This window comes from Schistosoma haematobium, chromosome 7 (assembly GCF_000699445.3).
Source record: "Schistosoma haematobium chromosome 7, whole genome shotgun sequence".
NCBI classification, from domain to species: Eukaryota; Metazoa; Platyhelminthes; class Trematoda; order Strigeidida; family Schistosomatidae; genus Schistosoma; species Schistosoma haematobium.
Window position 1 is genome coordinate 10,472,412 of NC_067202.1, and position 14,225 is coordinate 10,486,636.

A 14,225-nucleotide genomic window follows, 5' to 3' on the forward strand; every position below is an offset into this window, starting at 1 on the left:
ATTATAAAACACTTTAATAAAATTATACTGATTGTAGTATCTAATTTGATTGTAAAAGTTGTAGAATAGTAGAACTCCACCGAAATCATCCACCTGAGGTACAAATCTTCTCCACCATAGTAAAACTGAATTTGGCATAAAGATTGTAATTTATAAAACAAACAGAATAATAGTTTACAATATCTTAGTAGATAATGTTGTCTGTTTAATAAGAGGAATAAGACGTTATTGTTGTTATGTTAATTTCTGATATTGTTACTATGATATTAGACACAATGAATTTATGACAATTTTAGTTATCATGATTATCACTGACAAACTCAATTGTTGTTTTAAAGAGTTTACACTTTAATTTGTTATATTTTTACAACTATAACGACTAAGAATGAATTCTTATGAGGTAATGTTTTGTATAGAATTAAGATAATATCAAGGATGAAGGGGAATTTCAGTTGGCAATTCATTCAGTGCAAATATATTCAAAAAGAAATTATCTCAATTGTTTAAACTGTAGATTGTACTGGATCATTGATTTCAGTACTGAATAAATTTGTGTTTTGTACTATTTACTATCATACTTTCAAGTTTTAATTCATGAAATATGAAGCATCAATATTTAAGTTGAATAACAGTTGATTGTTGTCTTTATTCTATTAACATGTGTAAAACTCAATTAAATTTATGCGAATGAAATATGAATTGAATATTTGACTTTTAGAAAATTGCATATTGCCTAATCTTGAAAGTTTTATTAAGCCTGGTAGGTTGGTGACTGACGAAATCATGGAAGAGGTTCAGAATGCCAAAATGATTTTTTTCCAGATTGCTTCTCTTGTAATGTAAGCAAGTTATCAGTATGCTAGTGAAAGCCACAGTACAATTTGCAAAAGTTTGTTCTCTTTTACCTTATGGATGTAATGGGAATCAATAGGCTACTACTTTTCGATGACAGATATTATCAAAGCATTGGTACCACATCGTGGAACAAGGAAGTGGCCAATACTAAGGTATAATAAGCAAAGATGGCAATTTGGTGGATACGGTTGTGAATCTTCATCAAAAAATATGGTTAGGACATAAATTAAATATGCTGAACTACATCATATCTTAGTGCTCAGTGCTGGGTGATGTAGCAGTAGGTTAAAAGAAACTTCGTGGAGTCGAAGACAAAACATGCAATTAGTTCATGAAGTCAATGAAGACTAATCTGTGTCATGTTGGTAAGTAAACACTGTCTGTTTGGATCATATGCAAAACTCATGATCAGTGATTGGGGTGTTATCTACTGATGTAGTCTGAAATCGATCACAGAGAATATAGATCCGCTAACTCCACGTTTACCTTTGGATCTTAAGTTTCAAAACTATTTTATATCTCGTATTCTCTTATTTCTTCTAAAATCATATTCTATATTAATTCACCATAAATCGTTTGGTTTTCATTTCATAATAATCTGTTAAGTCGTATCTTACATCAATTATCTCTTTATTTTAAACAGTTTACATTATACCCAGTTGTGCTAACTATATAGAAGTACTTACGGCGAGACTATAATTTATGGACGAACAAATCATGTATAAAATAACAGGTCTTAGATTTTGGCACGAAATTCATCCACGCATTTGGCTAGATAGAGTCTTGGTATTATAGTTGATGTCAGTTCATGATGAAAACCCTAAATCGAATTCTTAAGTTTAATCATCAACTATAAATCATAATTCTAATTTCTCACACAGGTTTATAACCTTCATTTGGTCCTGGTCATTAAGTGGACACTCTCAAGGTCATTTTTGCGTCGCTCAAAGGTCATCCATAAATTATAGTCTCACTTACTCAATTATAATGTATAGTAGTACTTTTGATGTAATTTGTTAATAAAATCATTCTATTTAGGATCATTTAAATGTGATTCAATAGCTAATTACTTTGTTACAATGATATAAACAATTTGTAATATTAATTACTTCCAGTTAATTATTTTATTCAGTCTATATGGTTAGCTTAAGGTAATAGATTTGTGATCCATTTGAAATATAGTTGACTTATAGTGGTAGTCTTATGAAACTTTGAATTTTCGATTCTATAACTGGTAAATTGTGTATTTCTGGTAAGAATAACATAGTACAGAATACATAAGTATGACACAAGCTCGTGTCCTACATATTCAAGGTTACATATACATATGTAGTGAAGTCGGGAATGTGTACTATTGGGTGTCTATCTAGAGTTTTAGTGTCTTGGCTCTCGTCAACAGACCTAGATTTCCTGGGTCTGAACTCTGATGAAGCAATGATTGCTCACTTCAAAAGAGTCCTGTATTAAGTTGCATCATCTAACTGATATTATTCGATATCCTGAAGCACCCTAATGTAGAGTAGTCTGTTACAAATGTCACTCACAAACAAAACAAATATTCACAAATCTCCTTTATCAAAAACATGATTAGGATTTTTATCACAAATAGATATCTAAAAAATCACTGAAAAACAGGGAGTAATGGACAGTATTTGAATGATATTATGTTGGTAAAGAAATCTGAAGGATCGTTGATTTGATCTTTTATGGGGACATATAGATATTTCCTGCTTATCTGTTTATTATTAGAGGGAGACAATTATCCAGTACCTTTTACCATTTAGTTTGCCAATTATTAGTATCAGTTTGTAATAATCTATTTATGCAAAATCTTTATAAGATTATCTAAGCCAAGAATAAATTAAATGTACCTTTTAATGAAACTACAACTTTTCAACTTATTAGTGTATGCTAATAAAACTTGGTCAGTGGATGGAGATTAAATCTTCTTAAGAAAATAGAGCTGTGTATTTGTACAGTTTGTAAATTTATTAAACCCTATGTAAAATGTATATAGCAATAGTTTAAAAGAAGTTAAAATGGGCGGGAAGAAGTTTGGTAAAGTTAGACACTAATATTTTAGTATCAAAAGGGGTTTTTGTGGATATTATGGTAACTTTAGTAGTTGAGATCATGAGTCAGTTGAAGCTAGACCACCATGCAAAACCTGGGAGTACTGGACGCCAGTTTCGTCTTATTGTGGGACTCCTCAGCTGTGTGCATTAACGATCCCACCTCTCAAGATTCGAACCCAAGATCTGTCGGTATCTCACGTGAACACTTAACCTCTAGAGCACTAAGCAGGTCGGCACCAATAATGTTAATTTCTACCTTCCACTAGTGATTCCAGGTTTTCCATGGTGGTCTACCTTCAATTGACTCATGATCTCAACTACTGAAATTACTATTATTTTAGTTAATAACATTCAATGCAAATATTATGGCAGACAATAAAACAGATCATTGAATGAGTCAAAAAATGATCATACATATATATAAGTGTAATCAATTTAAATAAAATCATACCTGTTAATATTAGATCTTTAGTACCTTCTTTCTGTTGTATAGGCATTGTAAGTGCTTGATGTGCCATTGTAGCGAATGGATTTAAAGCAGATGTGACCGGTGAAGGATAAGCTAATCAAATTAATTTTTATCATTGAATAAATGTGTTAATAAATAAATAATCTATACATAAATTAGACTATCTGTATCAGTTTAAAGCAAAACAACGACTGAACATTCAAACAGATGTAATTGTTAGAATGTGCTAATAACTACCCACATATATATGTAAGGGTTGTAAGGATAATTATTCTACTTTTGAGAACATGCTTCGTCGTATTCACTAATTGATTTTCTGGGCTGATTAAGCGCTTATAAATGAACCAGATTGTAAATCATAATACAATTTACTATCAAATGAACAACTTTAAACTTCAGTATAACAATTTAAGGAGATTAGTCACTTGATAAAGGTTATTAAGTTAATACAGATTTAAATATTATGTACTAGTTGGTTTAATTTTCAAGGTTAGTTGTAGTAGTAGACCTTATAAAACGGTAATAACTCATAGGTTGACATGCACCCCTTTCATGTTACTGCCAACTGTATTTATAAATTTAAGAGTACCTGCCAAAGCAGCTACATTAGCCGAACAGAAAGGAGGGCATATCTTAGATTTTTCGAATATGTTCCAAAAAACCTCAGAACAAGAGAAAGAAATACTCTAAACAGTGCAATCACCAAACATCTATTGGATATAGGACATCAGGTAGATACCTTTCAATCTTTCATGGTGATTAGTAAGCTGCCAAACTTCATTGTTTTGAAGTTTGCTGAAGCCGTTGCTATCAGGCGTCAAAAATCAAACTAATGTGTTCAAAAGGAAATGGTTATTAATCTTCCCTTGTTTTGATGATAAATATTCCTTCGCTACATCCTAAAATGTTTTTTTTCTTTTCCTTTAAACTCTTTCTTACATTTATTACATCATTGGGTTTTATTTCAACTATCTTCCAAATTAATAATCTTATTTTAATTAACTGGTCTCTATTCACTATATTCCTATCAATGTTTACTCAATTTATAATCACTTGTTTCTGGCCGTTTGTACTGTTGTCACAATCAATATTGTAGAATATTCTTTCACATAAGGTATATATATTTACAACATTCAGTCTATTCAATTTATTTACACCCTTGCTATACTATACCAATGTGTCTTCAATATAACTTCCAACCAAACCGTCTCATGTAAGTAATTTAAACCCATTATGTAATTATGATTTTCTAAATATCACAGAATGTAAGCAACTGACGAGAGCCTAACGAAATAAAAATGAATTCATGCTATTCTATTAGAATCTTTGTTCTTGCTCTATTCAAAATGATAAAGGGCACCATGTGTATAAAATGATTAAAGTAATCAAACACAAACATGCAGGTACACTATCATCTTGAGATGTAAATCTCCTCTTTTAGATTGGCGAACTTTTACACATAACTCAGTTTGAGTAAAATAATTGTACATGATAAGGTTAACAAAGCTTTTGCCTTTAGTAATCAACCATGTAAAGTTTGATTGTTTGAAATTCGATTCGTTAGGAAATATATATGCAAACTTTAATACTTCATAACCTTGCACTAAAAACAACATAATTTAACTGAAGTATAAATATCACTCTGTAGAAATCTAAATGTTTAGATCACAATACGTTGATTTTCATTGCTAATTTTTGTTGAAAATCGATAGCTAAGAGAACTTGACTTGTAATATCCATTATCCATGAGTCACTGATTATGCCTCTGAATAGACTTGATTGTGAAACCATTCAGCTTTTAATTATTTGATTCGAACATAGATACATTCACCATTATACAAGGTAGTATAGCTTAAAAACAATTATTTCAATAATGCTAGAGGAGGAGGTAATATGAACTTCAACTATAGGGAAATAGCTATGTTTTAAACAATTTTCAGCGGTATTATTCCATAAAAACGACACTTACATAATCCATAAGTTGGAACACTGGGATACAAATGGGAAAGTGCATCAGTAGGAAGTCCAGTTAATGGAGATGTTAATGTATTTAAGCCAAAAGAAGTATTTGAAACTACAAAAATAAATTAATAAATAGAAATTATTAATAAAACAGAAATTTTTATAAAGACTTATTTTATTTAGATGATTCTATAACTCATTTCCCAAGGTCATATTAGGTTTTAATCCCCATTAACACAACAAGAATTACTACTTCAGATGGTGGAGATTTGTAGCTCAGGTGGATGAATTTAATGGAGTTTAGTTCGCTGAGCTGGAATTATTTCTTCTTCTATCTGAAGTTTGTTCTGATGATGTCGTTCAGAAGAACGATGAAAGTTCCACGATCAAAACGTCCAGCGCAGAGAACAAAATTCCATCAAAACAATTACTACTACTACTACCCATGTGTTACGTATACCTAGTATGTAGAATGAAGTTCGAACCTATGATCTTATAATTTTTAAATGAATATTCCAGCCCAAATGCAATTAATACACTAGCTGTTGAACTGAGATTGTTTGAAAAATAACTTGATAGCTGTTGCTTCCTATTCTAAATCTATTCACTAGTAAATGTCAACGATCTACTTTAGAATAAATTCCATATCTTCTAAGCTTCATAGCGCACATGATGAATACAATTTAGACCTCAAAGTCAGGAACCAGTGATCTGAGTTTCCGACTCCATTCAATTTAATTGATAGGTATTTTACCTTAAGTTCATAATATTTTGAAACTAACAAGTCGAAAATATTGAAAATCCATTTCACTGCTAGTCACTCGCAAATGCACCATAGTTGGATGAGATGTGAAGATTAGTTAAGCCTGGTCAAACGTAAATTCCAATGAGAAACCAAATCGGCTTTTGTAATAACTCTATCGTCGATAATAGTTCGCAACAGTAGGAAAAATTGATCATAATCGTATGGACAGAGGGATTTTTTAAATTTATCTGTTAATTAGTATCTAAATGACCCTGAGTGAGCTACTTAATCATGACATTTATACAAAAGCATACAAAATGTAAGTCTTAACTTATCTCTTGAATCGTTTACATCTGAATCATCCATACAATGTGTTCCTAATTGTTTAATTGATCAAGCATGCACTAAGAATAATTAATACTTTCTCATGGTCGGAATCACTAGTCGATCTATCCTAGACCATTATCATGAACCTCAAAACTGGACAGACGGTTCGTCATATCGAGGGACTCCTCAGAAGTGAAGATCCACGAATCCTCGTGTGGAACTCGAAATGTATTATGTGAGATGTCTGACACTTAATATAATAATAACGGTGTGATGCTGGACAGTGATAGACTTACTTGCTTGATTCAAAGGAAGAGAAACAGCGCCAAGACCACTGAGAGTTGCCGATGGTGTATGTGTCCCAGGAACTCCATGTAGAGCCAATGTATGACCACCAGTTCCGGGAGATCCTAAGCCTATTGTTTGTCCTGTCAAACCACATGTTGTTCCATTTGAATTCACATTCCCTGTCACACTCCCATTTGCCATAGCAACTACAGCTGCGGCGGCTGCAGCCATTGCTGCATTTGTACTGAGTGCAGCGGCGGCCGCTGCCGCTGTAGAGTTTCCATTATTAGTGGGGTTATTATTTCCTGTCTCTCCAGAAATACATGTACTGTTCACATTGGATAAAGCTGCCATTTGAGGTGATATTTGTGTTAGCTGAGGATTATTGCCGGACATACCAAGCACAGCGGCGGCAGCTGCTGCCGCAGCCATTGGATTTGTATGACAGTTAGGCGATAGATTAACAGTACCTGAACGTGGACTATGCAGTAGTGGAGCACAGCCTAAATGTCCACTGGAACTGTTGGTTAAAGCAGAAATCATTGCTAAATTTGTTACATTAGTCGGTAAGTTGACTGTAGCTAACTGACTGGCATGCTGAAGTTGTAATGCCAATGCAGCAACTGGATTTATATAACCTGTTGTTTGTGCCATATTCTAAATAAATCAAGACGTTTTTATAAAAATTAGTAATCAATTCTAAATTTGTTAATATAGAAAGTATTAAAATCTGTAGAAACTGTTGTAAATTAAAACAATGTTTTATTGGCTGTTTTGTGGTGTGCTACTGATGTCGACAGATATAAGTAGTATGTATCATCAGTTCAAAGTGAAATACCTGGCGGTATAAGGTTAAGAAGATCGAAGAAAAGAGAAAGAGAACAGAGAATGATTGATGTGGAAACGAAAGAACAATAAAGTCTTAGACGATTGGCTGACATTCTGCAAATGAAGTATTTATAATATGGTTCTCAGATTTTACCAAAATGTTCTGTAATTTTGTATTCAAATACATTCGATTGTTCCCACTTGTGTTCTCGTTCGCTACGATTTCATTATTGAACTATTCTGATAAAATGTAAACTGTTTAAACTCAAAATCTAATATTGTTTAATTACCGTTGTTTCACACAATCATCATTAAGGAAATGACTTTATTTGATTAAATAAACATTTCCGAATTTATAAGCAATCACTTCAAATATTTAACTTTATAATTTGCCAGAAGGGGTTTTTGCAGATATTATTGTCATTTTAATGGTTGAGATCATAAGTCAATTGAAGCTAGACCACCATGAAAGACCTGAAAGCACTGGACGGCCGTTTCGTCCCAGTATGGGACTCCTCAGTGGTGCGTATCCACCATCCCGCCTAGCGAAATTCCAACCCAGCACCTATCAATCTTGCGCGCAAATGCTTAAACGCTAGGCCCTGAGAATGCCAACCCAATAACTAGAACCAAATGTGGATTATAAAACAGTTTGAAGAATAAGGATTATGATTTACATTTGATCGTTAATGTTAGGAATTATATTTAGGGTTTTCATCACGAACTGACATCAACTATAATGCCAAAACTCTATTTACCCAAATAAATAAATGAATGTCGCTCCACAATCCGAGACCTGTTATTTTGTACGTGATTCGTTCGCCCATAAATTACAGTCTCGCCGATATATTAAATAGCACAGCTATTAAATGTCAAATAATCGGTATTATCTGTTATATCTTAGTGAAGATCAAACTACGGGTAACTTCTGAGAATTATTAATGGACTAATATTATATATATATATATATATATATATATATATATATATATATTGTATAACTGTTCAGTAGCTAGATTATGCATATCTATATTCCTGTTATTATAAGCTTCATTTTGACCTATAGATTATTATAGTTCTTAAGTTAAGTTTATTGATTACAATCTCCCACGTTCACAGCCACTTTTGCGCTTGATCTTGTATAAATGTTATTTTTTATTTTATGGTGCGATGCGGTCTGTCTTTCTGGTATATAAACCAAGTATATTTGAAATAAATGATTCGTACAGTGAAAGCTGACAATGGCGTTCTGGACTTAACTGGACGGGCTAGGCGAGCAAAAGACCAATAAGTACTCCAGGCTTCTTATACCGATAGAACGTTATTGTTTTTGGCACAGAACTAAGATTGTATAAGTCGTATTTCGATTGGCGAATAAATTACGTGATAACTAGCCAGGCTTAAAGTCACAACGTTATCAATAAATCATTTTCACAGAACTAAATATGAGAATCTTTTTGTATATAAATCATGACTACATATGCACTTACCTCTATCATTTGTGAATACATATTACCATTTAGTTGAGACAGTGCTATGGTTGGACTCAATAAACCCATTGGACCAATTAATTGTTGAATTTTTCTTGTATGACGTTCTTTTTCACTATCGGCAAATTTCACAACGATACTTGATGAAGCTCCCTGACATTATTCGTAATGTGGTTTTATATCGTTGGTGATGATGAGGTTTTAATTAACAAATAATGCCGATTCCAGAGAGGATGAATATTCAGACGTGGTAATATAAGAAAGATTAAACTTTACATTTCTATTCAAGTAAATTGAACTTCAATATATATATAGCAAGAAAGAGGCGAAAGGATCCAAAATATGAAACCTGGATAGTTATACTTGACTGAACTAGCAACTCACCAATGGCGTAGGATAATAGTTTCGCAACATCATGGATTGATTAAGATTGGAAATCCAAACAATTTTGCATTGACTCAGTGACTTAAATATCAAGCCTTATTTATGAGATTTAAAGGTCCTGGGTTCAATCCATGTGGGTGGTAGGCACGTGGTTGCCAACTGTTAAGACATTGCATACCACCATGATGAACTAGATGTACAGTGTATCCGGGTATTCGATTGTAGACCAACTAAAGTCAGTTTGTGATGCAAACAGTAATATTTTTTTCCGAATAATTTTATGTAGATCTACTGATAAACTTTAGTGATTCATTTCTTTTGATAATCTAAAATTATGGTCAACTGAATAAAATTAGATTACTCATTTTCGTAGTTATAATCCTGCTAAACTCAATGTTTTGCTATTCATTTTGTAGTCATGTGGCTTACTTGTTTATACATGTGATCTATGAATATGGATTATAAAAAGTACTACAAAACATCAAGGTGTATCGAGTTCTCATTGAATTCCTGGAAAAGTGATATTTGGGAGATGAGAAGGATGCACAAATAGCGTTCAAAGTTTTATTATTTTCGGTGTCAATAAAAAAATAACATTTACCTTACTTGGAGATATGACCCAAAAAATCGTTGAATACTGAAATCGATCTAGAAGATTTTTGGGAACGATTTTTAGGACAACCTATGTGATGTTGAATATTCTAAATTTAAACAGTTTTGTAGATTTTGAGTGCTATGTAATCATGATTGTCTTGAAAATTAGTTTCTAAATCATTGAATCAATGATCATTAATTTTCTGTCAAATGATTATGAACATTTCACGTAAGAAAGCATATTAAACCATCGTATCTTATCGGTTGGGGTTAGGGATCACAATTTTATTGATCAATTTTGTAACTTGTTAATTATAATTGTTACCATTTAATTATTAATCAAAATCTATTAGTCATGATACTTTTGGAGGACAAAATACTTTTCCATAAACACACACACACGAGTATATTGAAAACTTACCGGCATTGTTTGACTTCCATGTAGAGTAAGAATAGCGGATTGTGCTTCCTGTTGTGTAGAGAATTTTACAAACGCACACCCTTTATTTGAAAGAACAAAAGGAAATGTCAGGTTTATAATAAATTAATTGAAATTATGGTTAGTATAATAATAATATCAGAAGGGTTCTTTGTGGATATTATGGTAATTTTAATCGTTGAGATCATGAGTCGATCGAAGCTAGACCACCATGGAAAACCTGAAAGCACTGAACGACCGTTTCGTCCCAGTATGAGAATCCTCAGTGGTGCGCATCCACCATCTCGCCTAGCGAAATTCCAATTCAGGACCTATCAGTCTTGCGTGAGAGCGCTTAACCACCGGACCACTGAGCTGGCATCCAATGGTATTAATATCTAACTTCAACCAATACACGAAATCGTGCCACCGTCCACCATTATCTTCAATGAGTTACTATCTCACAGCAGACCCTGATGAACTCAACTTGTCACTGCTTAATAATAATAATAACAATAATAATAATGGTATTAATAGTACTAATAATAATATGAATGGATTTTACTAGCAGATGACAATTTTCCATGAACTCTGAATGTTTTTGTTTCGATTAGCTCGACTGAATTGTATTTTTAATTTTTGAAAAACTAGATTCCACTGCTAGCCACTATCCATCTTTTCTTATAATGCTTTAGAAATATGGCAATATCGAGGCAATACGCACAGAATACACATATGTCAATAAGAAATTGATGAATTGCAGTCCTAACCATCAACTCGAAAATTCAATTAAACAATACCAAATGAATTAAAACTCTTGGTTTTAAACTCGTCAATACTAGATACCTATGATCTTTAAACGAGATCTAACCAACGATAATTGGGTCGCTCACAAAATATGATTATTTCAGATCAATAAGCCAAAAACTATTAGTTTATATTGTCGTATTCAATCAGTTTGTGGTAAGGCTCACCGTCCTAACGCTATGTGATCGATGAGTTATTATCATACTCCTTAGACGAATTTTTTTACAAGTCAGTACGGAATTATTATTTGATAGGGTCAAGATTTATAATAATGACTGAAAAACTACTGAAAACTAAGAGTGGTAGATAATTGTTTCGTTTTAGTTTAGGGCTTTTTGGTAGTTCCCACTTACTGTCCAGCAAAGATTTTAACGTAAGATTTCTCATAATGAAAACTCACTTTGAATAATTCGATTTAACTTTTCATGGTGGTGGAATCGTGTTAACTAATAAACAATATTATTATCACGTTTGTAGTTTGCATCAATTACAAATTGTTATGATTTGAGGTATTCTTAGAAACCAAAGAGCGCTGGGTAGTTATTTCAGCTTATTATGCCACCTGAAGGAACGGGCACCCATGATCTCACCATATTATCTCTCAATCAAATAAAACCATTGTGCTGATATCTAGTGGTACAATTTCATGTACAACAAAATACACATCTAGGACTCTATGGTTTCTGATGGCATCTCAAATGAGATCAACATGTGACGAATACAATTTGCAAATTAAAAACCCAATCAACACAAAATCTCTTCAGCTATACAAAAAAACAATAATACTTTGAAAGAATTCAACTTAGCAATTAATTTGTAATGGATCATCATGAATATTTTACCTTTACTATTTCCACTTTGATCTCGAAGTATTGTACACTCTTCAATTGTACCAAATGGTTCAAATAATAATCTGACATCATCTTCATTTTGTTGTTTACTTAACATACCAACAAATAATTTACGTTCTTCTAAATAGAAATAATCAGTCAATAAAAAATAATGTAAAATGCTCATTTAAACATTAGGAAATTTACTATATATATATATTGAACGATTTGAACATTGAATATTTGTAAAATTTCAACAAAGAAAAACAATTGATATTGTTTTACTTGAATCTTCCCATTGATGTTTTTAGGACTGAAATTGATCAGTCTCTTATTGGCATATGTGCATACTGTGCGTATGCCTCAATATTACCTTAATTTACAAGCATTATAAGAAAAACAATTTTCAGGTTATTGTATTAACTATATAACATGTAACTATGGAAGCTTCTTCGACACTTCAGGGTGCCTGAAAAGATAGTCAATATCATACGGAATTCTTATGATGGATTAAACTGCAAAATAGTGAATGGATGAAAGTTTACACACTCGTTCGAAGTAAAGATCGGTGTCAGACAAGGTTGTTTACTCTCACCCTTTCTCTTTCCCCTGTGATCGACTGGAATGTAAAGACGTCAAAATCTGGAGGGAAGCATGGGATACAATGGACAGCTAGGATGCAGCTGGATGATTTAAACTACGCAGATGACCTGGCTCTTTTATCGCACACGCAACAACAAATTCAGCAGCCTCAGCAGCAGTAGGTTTCAACATACACAAAGAGAAAAGCAAGATTCTCCGATACAACACATCATGCACCAATCAAATCACACTTGATGGGGAAGCTTTGTAAGATGTAAAAACCTTTACATATCTGGGCAAAGCAGGAGCAGTATACCTACAACTGAAGGACATCTGGAACTCAAAACAACTGTCAACCAACATCACGGTTGGAATTTTCAATACAAATGTCAAGACAGTTCTACTGTATGGGGCGGAAATTTGGAGAACTACGAAAGCCATCATCCAGAAGATACAGGTTTTTATTACCAGCTGTCTACGCAAAATACGTCGGATCTATTGGTCAGACACTATCAGCAACAACCTAGTGTGGGAGAGGACAAACCAGATCCCAGTGGAGGAATAAATCAAGAAGAAGCGCTGGAAGTGGATAGGACACACATTGAGGAAAGCATCCAAATGCGTCACAAGACAAGCTCTCACATGGAATCTTCAAGTCCAAAGGAGGGGAGGGAGACCAAAGAACACATTACGCCGAGAAATGGAGACAGACATGAGAAGACTGAACAAGAATTGGATAGAGCTAGAAAGGAAGGTTCAGGGCTGTGTTGTGTTGGAGAATGCTGGTCGGCAGCCTATATTCCATTGGGAGTAAAAGGCGTAAGTAAGTAAGTAATATAACATGTTAATTTATGAAGCTTCATTAATTTCAACTTCTCAATAGAACTGCAGAAATATTATCTTGAAGTTCGACATTAAATAATTAATTATTTTTATCAGTCTAATTTCATTATATTGTGAAGCTAATGAATATTCATCATGATACCCATTATCTAAGTAACATTATTTTCACTATCAATGTATGCTAGACCACTATTGAAAATCTGGAAGCAGTGAAGGGCCGTTCCGTCTCATTTCGGGACTTCTAAGCAGTAAGGATCTATGATTCCACACGCAGGACTTGAACCCAGGGACTTCGATTTTGCGCGCGAAAGCTTAAACTCTAGATCACTGAACCAGCATTCAACGGTAATAATGTCCCATACTAGGACGAAACGGCCATTCAGTGCTTACAGGCTTTCAATTCCGGTCTAGCTTAGATCGACTCGTGAATTTAATCCTTAAAAGTACTACAATCTTTACATATCCCCATACTGATAAACACCATGAAACAAATCTATATATCATTATATGAACTCAGTGTAGTATTGAAATAAGTTTTTTAATTTCTTATTGTCCATTAAAATATCTTTATATTTTTGGTATTCAAACAATAACAGATTCTCTTATTAGTCATTAATTATAGCATATTCCATTTACATGTATTATTATTGTTATATATTTATATTCTAGATTTTATGTATTCTGATAGAAAATTGAATCATCACCGTCGTCGTCGTCGTCATCATCAT

The 14,225-nt window shown here is 33.0% G+C and overlaps 1 protein-coding gene across 1 annotated transcript in view; it reads right to left on the reverse strand.

The window, feature by feature from the left end:
* CELF5 (CUGBP Elav-like member 5) overlaps positions 1-14,225 on the reverse strand; it is a 108,302-nt gene that overhangs the window by 19,730 nt on the left and 74,347 nt on the right. The window contains exons 4-9 of the mRNA XM_051217962.1: positions 12,085-12,213; positions 10,439-10,518; positions 9,040-9,192; positions 6,730-7,378; positions 5,369-5,473; positions 3,382-3,492 (exon numbers count right to left, since the gene is read on the reverse strand). Coding sequence (XP_051064397.1) covers positions 3,382-3,492; positions 5,369-5,473; positions 6,730-7,378; positions 9,040-9,192; positions 10,439-10,518; positions 12,085-12,213 — 1,227 coding nt within the window. The remainder of the gene's footprint in view (positions 1-3,381; positions 3,493-5,368; positions 5,474-6,729; positions 7,379-9,039; positions 9,193-10,438; positions 10,519-12,084; positions 12,214-14,225) is intronic.